This window comes from Salvia splendens, chromosome 19 (assembly GCF_004379255.2).
Source record: "Salvia splendens isolate huo1 chromosome 19, SspV2, whole genome shotgun sequence".
Classification (NCBI taxonomy): domain Eukaryota; kingdom Viridiplantae; phylum Streptophyta; class Magnoliopsida; order Lamiales; family Lamiaceae; genus Salvia; species Salvia splendens.
Genome location: NC_056050.1, coordinates 20708933 through 20720327, shown reverse-complemented (window position 1 = coordinate 20720327; position 11395 = coordinate 20708933). Strand labels below are relative to the sequence as shown.

Below are 11395 nucleotides of genomic sequence, written 5' to 3'. Positions count from 1 at the left end.
AAATACGCGGGGATACAAGTAGGGGTGAGAAAAAAAACAGAATATCCGAAGCGAACCAAACCGAAATTTTGAAATTCGGTTTGGTTTTTTCGATTTTTCGGCTCGGTTCGATTTTAAAAATACAAAAATTTCAATTTTTCGGTTAGGTTTGGTTCGGGCAAAAAAATATTTGAAAAACCGAAAAATAGAATTATATTTTAAATATAATATTATATATATTTATTTTATTAATTTAATATATTATATAATATATATTCTTTTAATATATTTTATATAATATGTATTAATATGACAACACTCTTTATTATAACACCATACCACCAATTTAGACCGTTAGATCTGAAGATCGTGTGATTCTCAAACTGTCACGTGGCAGCCTATTTTAATCAAATTGGAAGATAAAAAAACGCTAAAGGGTAAAATCGGTATTTTCTATTTTCAGTTTGTTACCAGATTGCAGTCTTACTCTATGAACATTGCAGTCTTACTCTATAAATATTGCAGTGTTACTCTATAAATATTGCAGTGTTACGTGTCTGCATAATTCGTAAAAGTTTTTTACTTTACCAGATTGCAGTGTTACTCTATGAATATTGCAGTATTGCTAAGTAGTATATGCTGTTTACATATTACCAAATCCATTTCTGATTTAAATTTTTGGGAATTGACTAAAATACCCACACCTGCAATATCCAACACATAAGACTGCAATCCGAACTCTATTTCATTAATTCAATCCCAGGCGTCCATCTTATAGATCTAAGGACTAGGATTAGTGGTATGTTGTCACTCTAAACATGGTGGCACCCTAATGCTTCCCTTTATTTATATTCTATAATTATATATGAATAAAATATTATATATATACATATTAATATATACTTCCTCCGTCCAATTCAAGATGGCCACATTCTTGAGTGTCATGATATTTTAGGAAGTGTTGTTAGGTGGAATAAAGTAGAGAGGAAAAAACTAGTTGAATATTTTAATGAAGAGAGAGGAGAGAGAAGGTTATTTCCAAAATTGAAAAATGGTCATCTTGATTGAGACAAACAAAAAAGGAAAGGTGGTCATCTTGAATGAGACGGAGGGAGTACTCCATATTTTTTTTTTCATTTTTTCGATTTTTTAAAAATTTTGATTTTTTTTGGTTTTGTTCGATTTTTTAAGTTCGGTTTTCAGTTTTTCGGGTTCGGTTCGGTTTGAGTTTTGAACTAAATTCGGTTTTTCGAGTTAGATAAAAAACCGGAACCAAAACCCGAATGTTCACCCCTAACAAGTACTCTGGGAAATAAATCAATATTTAACAACTATGGAAAACAAATCAAATAAGTTAATAGTAATCCTATTATGTTTATCATTGCCACAAATATGAAGTTAATTAAATGATGGTTTGACCGTAATGGGTTTGACCGTTTGGTAATGTTATAAGAGAACTAGTTCAACTCACGCGGGGAATTATGGTCTTTAATATATATCGATTTTAGTAAGTACAGTCTTCATATTTATACAGTAGAGAAATTTATTTAGGCCAAACAATTTAAGATAAATGTACTCCTTTTGTCCCATGCTAGTATGCTACTCAACATAAATGACACACAGGAAGTAATCAAAGAGTACATAATCATGTAAGTACTAGTATTATTGCTGACTATGGACAATATAGAGAATTGAGAGTACGGGTGAATAATAGAGAATTTGAGAGACCCTTTCTTTTCTTTTTTTTTTGATAATTTTGCCTTCACAACTTATATGCCAGGTGACGGTTTAAATACAACAAATAAAGCGACCTACGTTTGTAATTTTTTTCTACCTTTTACTAATTTTTTTTTATACAAAATCCACAGAGACCCTTTTTTTTTACAGTTACTTTTTTGTGGTCTCAACAGATACCCCCTAAACCACCCCTCTCTCTGAGTCTAAATAAGATTTATTACAAATTTACTCACCTACATTGGTGAGTCCTAATACCTTGTAAACTTTTTTCCATTTTCTCAAGAATTTAATGTTTTCCCCCAGCTGCACTTATGAGAGAGTTTTGTTTCGGGTTGCATCAAGCTTCGCCAATGAACCACTGCCTACCCAATCCAATTATGTTCCTTAGCAGCTGTACCTTTGAAGATTTCTAAAAACCCACTCCTGCTCTGCTGGTTCTTCGAACGACTACTGAGCTATTGTTACATCAGGGATGGGTTTCGCGACTCTCAGTTGTTCTCTGCACTCTAAGGCGACGCACACGTTTGAGTCGAGCAATAATCTGTGCAAACGAAGGGCGTCCCTGTGGGTTTCTACAGAGACAATGTTGTCAAATTTCAAACTCACTTCTTAGTGTTTGGTTAGAATTTTCTCTCAGATTCAGAGCTTTTCTGAAGAGAGTCAAGAATAGTGTGAGAAACTTTACCTAATCCAGCAATCACGTATTATCTCTGCAACCAGTGGATCGACCATGGGTGGGATGTCAAGGTGTCTGTCTTGAAATCCAACGGCTCCAACAACTTGCATCGAGTTCATTTCTGTCCATGGCACCCAGAGAGTTGCCAGCTCCCATAAAATGACCCCAAAACTATATACATCAGATCTGCAAATAAGGAAAAACTGAACCTATTAGCGAGGTGAAAATCATACTCCTACTTTTCAAGACTAGGGATAGATTATGAACTCACTTCTCGTTAGATGGTTCATTCCGTAAAACTTCTGGTGCCATCCACTCAGCCTACACATAGGATTAAATCGCGAGTGAATATTTTATCGTATCTTTCTAGATTCTCTATGTTCTTTGTTTTCACCCTTACAACAAAACATTGGGTCAGTGGGCATTACCGTTCCAGCAGTCGATTTAGAAGATAGAAAAGTGTTGTGCTGCAGGCGCGACATCCCAAAGTCACAAACCTAAAAGGTATTGGATTATTAGATATTAACATTAGCATAGATACGAAAAGCAACTCTATTGTTTATAATTGATGGGGTTGTAGTAATACACAACGACCGCACCTTAACGACCCAATTTTTATCAACGAGAAGGTTTGGAGTCTTGAGATCTCGATGAACAATAATCGGATGGCTAGTGTGTAAATAATTCATTCCCCTGGCCTGCAGAATAACAAAATATTAACAGAGGGTAGAAGATACTTTACAGGATAAACAAACTGGAATGGAACACCTAAACACAATACCACATCCATGGCCATCCTTATTCGCCTTTTCTCATCAATTTGGATTTTTGGACGGTGCAGCAGCTTATACAAGCTACCTCTGCAAATAGCCAGGAAGAACAAGTTATTAGATGAGCTTCATTTTTAGAAGGTTAGAATAAGATGGAAGATATCACAAAAGGTATTTCCATTAGCTAGCGAGATATTAACCTTGGGAGAAATTCCATCAATATAGACATATTTGGGGGCCGTAACACAGCTCCCATGAAAAGAACAATATTTGGATGTCGCAACCTCAACATAATCTCAATCTAAATCAAACAACAAGCAAATACAAGCTCAATAAATAATTGGAAAGTTTCTTTCAAGCATGTAAAACGTCATGCATGAGATGCATGCTTGAAAAATCTCGCTTACCTCACATCTAAATTGTGCTAGTGCATCACCTGATATATCTTGTTTCATAAACCTCTTCAATGCAACTTCCTGTAAGTTAATAACAATCGATGTGTTACAATGAGTATAAATAAAAAATTTCATAGCCAGTAGCCATCCATATTAAAAGACAAACACAACAAAGATACGTATCTCTACATGCTCATACCAGTAAACTGGTCTAAATCCAGAAGGAACTCAACGAGTATTATGTGGCCTGACACCATGCCAAAATATACATTCTGAATGATGAGAATAAATCCAAATGTACCAGAGTTGCACCAGAGTTATGTGCATACTTTTTAACTTCAGAATACCCATTTGCCATAAAATGCATATTCAAGGAAAGTTAAACTCATTCTCATAAAAATAAAGGGAAGTAAAAACTCACCGTGCCATTCCATTCTGCTCGGTAGACCTCACCATAAGATCCTGCAGGATAAGCATGCGTTCAGATACAAATATACAAAATTTAGCAAAACTTGGGAATCAGTAAATAGGGGATTGAGGAATTCCAAAAAAATGACCTGGTATGGGTGGCATAGAAAGTATGGATCTAGATTTTCCATATAATATGACAGAAGTACATGGATTCACCCACATATATGCACAGAAAATCCACAACCCTCAAAGAAGGATAAAATCTGTAATAACACAACTCTTACCTATACCAATGCGTTCACCAATCTGAAGATCCTCCCATAACATTTCGGCTACTCCATTTATTGCTGAATCAATTTGCATATCTTGAATCTTGTTAGCATTGGACTGGTCAGTGTAGGCTATGTGTATAGCCTCTCCATTTCCAGAAGAATCAATACGTTCAGTAGCAATTGCAGCACCATCATTTGGGATGTCTTCCTCCTTTCTGTCTTTGAAAGTTACTCTTCGTTCGTGTTGGGTATCAGAAGATGGTCTGTATCCAGCTGAATCCAGAGGCACATGCAATTGTTCAGTTGCATCTTTCCTGCCGTTATGTAAAACTTGTCAGTGCAACAAGAATATCATTTTACACCCAATCAAACTCACTCTCCACAGTATTCTTTCTTTGCAGCAAGTTTCCCTCTCTAAGACCATTGGTAGTTTTATCCTGATGTGAGTAATAACAACAAAGTACAAAGTTCTAAAAATAAATCAGTTTGCTAGCAGCAATAATATGTACCTGGGAACATCTTCAACTCGCAACTCTACCAAATTTATTTTCTTGCCAGCACCCAATGGCATTTCACATATTTCACTTGAAGGTAGATAAATATCTCCAGTAGCATGCTCCAACAGGTCTGACTGGATTTTTCCAGCGAATCTACCACTGTTTGTATTTGGTACAGTAGCAACCTGAGATGAGTCAAAACTTGAACTTCCAGTTTTGGCAGTTTCATCTACATAGGACGCTTCAGCTCTGGTTCCTTGGTCAGGTGCTGAAAATGAACCCTTGCCAACTGCTGCAACAGTTGTGATATCAAACCCAAAATTTTGAAGACGCCTACTGGGCGCTTCAGCAGGAATGAGAGCCCCAGGAGCACCCATCAGATCAATAATATATTCACTGCACCCATTCCAGAAATGCATTATGTGCTATTACACTTACACAACAGCATACTCAACTAAAACCATTTTTGACCAGGATAAAAACGAAGATTAACTCATTCAAAAAGTCAATCTATGAGCTGAGAATTCCTTTGCAATAATTAGTCATAACATTCAAAGGAATTCGAACTTGAAGACAAAATTTTCTTCATTAATGGGTTTATGCATAATGGCAGGACATTAATGATGAAATAGAGCACAAAGAGAATATGCAAACCTAGCAACAAGCACGTTATTACTTTCAATAGGCTCAAAAAATATGTTACGCTTCTGGATTCTTACCATAATGGCAAGACCTCTATGTTGAAATAGAGCAACTACATAGAAACAAAATTTGCAAACGAGCATTAGTCCATCTGTTACCTTCCATTGTCCAATTTTATCAAGTTTACAGCTCCTTCATCAGTGCCAGTATGATAACTCCCTTTGACTAGCTTACATGGAATGCTAACCCTATCAGCAAGTACCTAAAAGCATAACCTGTTATCAGAATTGTAGTTCAAGTACTGTAAGATTCCAATTTGTTGACAAATAAGAATCAAGAATCAGTGGTTCACATACATTGCATTGCAAACATGGTAGTCACTATACTAATATGAAGTAGATAGCCAAAACTACTACTTCACCCAAGGAAGCTTATAGATTTTAGCTCCTTATGTTGATGATATCATGATGCACCCTTTTCATTAAATGGAGAGAAAATCTTTCACGACCTTAAAGAGTAAGGCCCTTTGGCGTGAATGGCCAATGTCAAGAGAACCAAGTGGAAGGACAACTGTGTTGAAGTTGACTGTTAACTCCTGACTCCGTGCCCTCCATCTCCAAAACATTTCTTCAACATCACTAACAGGACCTCCCATTCTTTCAACAATAAGATCAGCAATTTTTTGAACTAGAGAGCTTGTACTCTGGCTAGTATTTAGAGCAAGATAATCCATGGACATAAAATGCACTATTTCCTCAAGTCTCCGAAGCTCCATATCAGCACCACGGTTGACTGAAACCACCTCAAGGCCAACAGTATTCAACACAGATATTGCTTCAAGATCTACTAGGGATGGCATGTTGGTTTGGACCATCGAGCTGGAATCAATTCCACAAACATCATAGAATCCATCTATTACTTTCTCATCATAATTTACAACATTACAGCTCTGCATTAAAGAAAGATGAGTATTTAATCAATAGTCTGATAAAAAATTCAAGACTATAATGCATTTTTATAGGTTTTCCTTCCTTTGTTAGGATTTAGGAAGGGATGTTCGTTGATTAGTATATGGAGTGGAGATGATTATAATCAACATTATCAACTTTATAAATATATGACCCCATCCACACAGTAACTCAACAAGAAAATATTGAATGAAACCAGATAAGGAAAAGGAAAAGAAAAAGAAACGACAGAAGATAGACACAACCCAAAAGCATAAAGGTCTATGCCATTTTACCCTTAGCTGCACGTCTGCACAAGTCTAAGTGAATGTCGAATGTATATGGCTATTTTAGTAGGTTTATCAGCTAAAATGTTCACAAGAATCATAATATTCTCAAGAGGATGCGTGTTATATAGTTTGTAACACACAAGACAGAAATAAATGTGTAACTTGATTTTTCGTTCATATTATTACAATTGAATTAAATCAGGTGTAAGTTTAGCAGGCAATGTGACCACACTAACTAGGGACAATTGTATGAATGTCTTCTCCATTACAGAACAAAGTGTGTCTACCCCATACATGACTACATGAGAAAGAAAAACTAGCACGCAAGTTTAAAATCATTACGTTTTATCACAAGCTACTAGCCAACATACGTATATAGCGTTTATTAAACGGTGTACCATAGATGACGGTGGCAAAGGTAGAAAACAATCTCTCTAGTGGCATGATATTTGCATCATTACTAATTTACCAGGACTTAAAACCACTAAGCAAATTACCAAATAGCAACATCAAGAGATGCAAAGCAAATTCCTTTCGAGCACGATTCCGTTCCACAAATACATGACACAGTAGAACAATTAATCCTAACAAAATTCCAGTAAAATGTAATGTACTAAAGTAGAATACATTGCTTAGTTTCCGGATATTAAGTAGAAGAGTAGAACCAATAACCGTCAACAATGAGAAAAATATAATATACTCAAAAGAATCCACCCCTAACCTAAACGCCAAAGTCACTAGCCTGAATTTTGTTTTACTTTAAAAAATCTCTAGACAAATATAAACAGCAGTTAAAGATCAACTTCGCACGTAAATAGAAATGTTAACTACACTCCTAATCAACGATGCATGTAACAATTGAAACACCTAAAACATCTCCACCCCCCTCCAAAAAAAGCACAAGATAAAAGATCGATTTTTTTACCCAATATCGGAGGGCTAGAAAGTCAGCTAGGCTTTGAGAAGGAGATCGGCCAAGACTAATCTGCTTAACCGCGTTGATTTGAGCCATTTCCGAGTCAACGCCGGTTTGACCTGGATCCGAAACGCTGATTGCCAACGCCAATTGCATTTGGAACTCCTCTTCGAGGTAATTGAAATTGGTGCCCGCGGCCTCGTTCTCCGACGAGGACGCCGTCAGCGGCAAATCAGGCAGCGGCGACGGCGAAGGAGACGGAGACGACGACTCCGACAGCTGCGACGACGCCGTTTGAGCTGGGTGATCGGGGACGGGAGGCTGCTGGTGATCGCCGATGTGCAGCTTCCGAAGAAAGTGCTTCATCTTCGGCATGGCCGCGCCGTAAATGTATGAACTAATTTACAGAAATAAAATATGAGTGGCGGAATAGTCTATAGGCAGTGAATTGGATAGGGGTTAGGGTTTATGGAGGTGTGATTTAGGGGTGGAAGTGGGGAGCGGTGGGTGAAGTGGAGAGGAGTGAGAGAGAAATGAATCTTCATCGTCAAGCTACACACACTGTAGCTGTGGTGAATAAATATATTTACTCACTGCTTCCCTCCAAATTCCAAACCAGTCTCTCTTCTCTGTTTGTATGTATATATATGTGTGTATATTGATGTGTTTATGGATAATTTTTGAAAACGCAATTCACTAATTCTATGGGCTATAAGATTTGTCGGTTTGCGCATTTACAAATTTAATTCGCTTAAATATTCTCTAAACCTTGATTAATTAATTAAAAGTGTATGCTATTATGCGCGTGTATGGTTTTTCGTTCCAAACTTTTACTATGACAACACCCATAAATCACTATTATTACTACTTCGTTCTCTCTTATTTGAGACATTGAGTTGTCCATCTATTTTAAGAATGAAAAATGTTTTGGAGACATAATGTCTAAGACATAATGAGGTTAAAGTAGTCATTTTAGATTGTTTTATATTTTTATTTAAATAAATGTTTTGTACATATACCATACTACCCTTGTGCATATAAAAACATTTTTTTATATTTAAGAATTACTTGCTTAGGAAAGTTGTGTGTATTTATATGGATGGCTTGATTTAAGCAAATTATATTCAAATTGTATGAAGTGTATTAAATACTCCAATGATGCTAAGTCACGATTTTTTTAAAAATATAATTTTAAATAATGAATTTAAACTTTATTTAAATAATACATTATAAAATTATATTTTTTAAATTCTAAACTTATAGGTACTAAATAGATTTAACACTCAATCTTAATTTTATCATTACAAAACATTATTGAATCTATAATTTATATGTATAAAATTAATAAATCAATTTAATTGCTTGAGTTCTTAGAGCATCAAAATTAAGATTTGAAATTTATACATGTTTTAATTTATTAATGGACAAAATGTTAGGGAACAACAATTTAAATTTGTATACTAGAATTAAATTGTTAGATAGTGTCAAAATAATTTAATTAAGTAATAATTTCTATAGCTAAAATAATTTAGCTATAGAAATTTAATAGTCATATTTCACAATTAAAAATTTTCATTTTTCATGCACAACCCTTTCTTTCATGAGATCATAACAAGTAAAAAATTAAGTATCTATACATACATCTATTTACTACTAGTATTTTAAAATTTAGAATTTTAAACATTATTAATAACAAAAAAAAAATTTGGACGTGAATGACTATTACTATTTCGTTGGACGATAACACTAAGAAACTAAGTATATATGCATGTAGTCATTTTTATGATTCTGAATTTAAATAATAATTTAATACTAATAAAATAATTTGATGAGAATGACTATTACTATTTCGTTATACTAGTCTTTTACAATATAGAACTTTAACGATTATTTAATAACAAAATACTTGGATGCGAATGAATATTCCTATTTCGCTGGGTAATAACACTAAGAAATTTAGTATATACACATGTAGTCGTTTTATGACTTCAAATTTTAATAATTACTAATAAAATAATTTGATGCAAATGACTATTATCATTTCACTAGATGATAACAAGTAGAAATTAAGTATATAATATATTAAGTATGTATATGCATGTAATCATTTTTACGATTCAGAATTTTAATAATTATTTAATACTAATAAAATAATTTGATGAGAATGACTATTACTATTTCGATGGATAATAACAATTAGAAATTAAGTGCATATACACATGTAATTATTTTTATGACTTAGAATTTTAATAATTATTTAATACTAATAAAATAATTTGATGCGAATGACGATTACTATTTCGTTGGACGATAACACTAAGAAATTAAGTATGTATATGCATGTAGTCATTTTAATGACTTAGAATTTTAAAAATTATTTAATATTACTAATAAAATAATTTGATGAGAATGACGATTACTATTTCGTTGGACAATAACACTAACAAATTAAGTATGCATATGCATGTAGTCATTTTTATGACTTAGAATTTTAACAATTATTTAATATTACTAATAAAATAATTTGTTGAGAATGACTATTACTATTTCATTGGACGATAACACTAAGAAACTAAGTATGTATATGCATGTAGTCATTTTTATGACTTAGAATTTTAACAATTATTTAATACTAATAAAATAATTTGATGCAAATGACTATTACTACTATTTAGTTGGACGATAACACTAAGAAATTGAGTATCTATATGCATGTACTCATTTTTATGACTTTAAATTTTAATAATTATTTAATACTACTAATAACATAATTTGATGTGAGTACTATTACCGTTTCGTTGGATGATAACACTTAGAAATTAAGTATATATATACATGTAGCGTTTTTATGACTTATAATTTTAATAATTTTTTAATACTAATAAATAATTTTTTAAAAAATACAAGAATTTTTAATTTTTGAAACGTTATAAAGTTAATTTTCTAAGCATAATTTTATAGAGTCGAAGTCTAACTAGTAGTTGTCAATCAAAATATAAAAAATATTACATGTGATAAAAGCTAAGAAAATTAATACAAAAATACAAAAGATAACACAAACAAATGATTCATCATAATAACTACTACTATTATTTAATCATACAATTCAAATTTGAATAAGAAATTTAACAAAAAAATAATAATAAAACCGGCTGTGAAAGTATAACATAAAAAAAGAAAATAACTCATAATTAAATTATCAACTGATTAGATAAAAATTTATTTGTAAAAATAATAATATATGAAGTTATCAAATTATTTTATTATTAAATAGTAATAATTTAGTATGTATTTTGATAATTAATACTATAGCAACTAATTTATAATCTAAATTCTTGATTTTTAAATAAATAATATAGTATAAAATTAACATGAAAAAATGATATGTAAACATATAAAAAGTTTCGAGGTTTATCTCTAATCATATCAATAAATATGCATTTAGATAAAGATATTTAATTTGATTTAATATTCCTTAAATAGATTTGTATCCATTTAATATGATATTGGGTAAACTAGTCATAATAAAAAATATATCTATGTCAAAATGCCATAAGGGTATTATGGCTTGGAGAATTATGTCTCTAAATCACTACCCTTTAAGAAATTTTTTAAGTAGTATCTTTTAGTACTCCTATACTATCAAGTAGGAGTCTTGATTTTCATACTTAATTGTTTATTTTTCGAAAAAAATGGAAATTGTTTTGCCTAGACTAATAATTACTTGTCTTTATATTCCATTCGAATGAAGACTGATGGCTTATGATAAATAACGATTACTTATTGGTGAAGTACGTTTATTATCTTTTCTCTTTGATTAATTTTTAAGCCAGATTTAAACCGAATAACAGAATTCAACCCCA

At 32.5% G+C, this 11395-nt stretch overlaps 1 protein-coding gene across 1 annotated transcript; it reads right to left on the bottom strand.

Annotated features, from left to right (window-relative positions):
* Nucleotides 1–1687: 1687 nt before the first annotated feature.
* Nucleotides 1688–8127, bottom strand: LOC121779974 (probable serine/threonine-protein kinase SIS8). Its single transcript, XM_042177471.1, has 14 exons — nt 7542–8127; nt 5888–6328; nt 5538–5641; nt 4750–5133; nt 4253–4554; nt 3979–4019; nt 3570–3638; nt 3363–3463; nt 3174–3252; nt 2992–3090; nt 2821–2889; nt 2664–2713; nt 2402–2578; nt 1688–2288 (listed from the first exon to the last, which is right to left on the bottom strand). The coding sequence occupies exons 1-14, from the start codon at nt 7905–7907 to the stop codon at nt 2183–2185; spliced, it is 2388 nt and encodes a 795-aa protein (XP_042033405.1). The 5' UTR covers nt 7908–8127; the 3' UTR covers nt 1688–2182.
* Between the last annotated feature and the right edge of the window lie 3268 nt (nt 8128–11395).

Coding starts and splice junctions, on each gene's coding strand:
- LOC121779974 (XM_042177471.1), bottom strand. CDS start 7,907: ATGCCGAAGATGAAGCACTTTCTTCGGAAGCTGCACATCGGCGATCAC. Junction 2,714..2,820: donor CTAAATCGACTGCTGGAACG/GTAATGCCCACT, acceptor TCCTATGTGTAG/GCTGAGTGGATGGCACCAGA. Junction 2,289..2,401: donor ATACGTGATTGCTGGATTAG/GTAAAGTTTCTC, acceptor TTGTCTCTGTAG/AAACCCACAGGGACGCCCTT.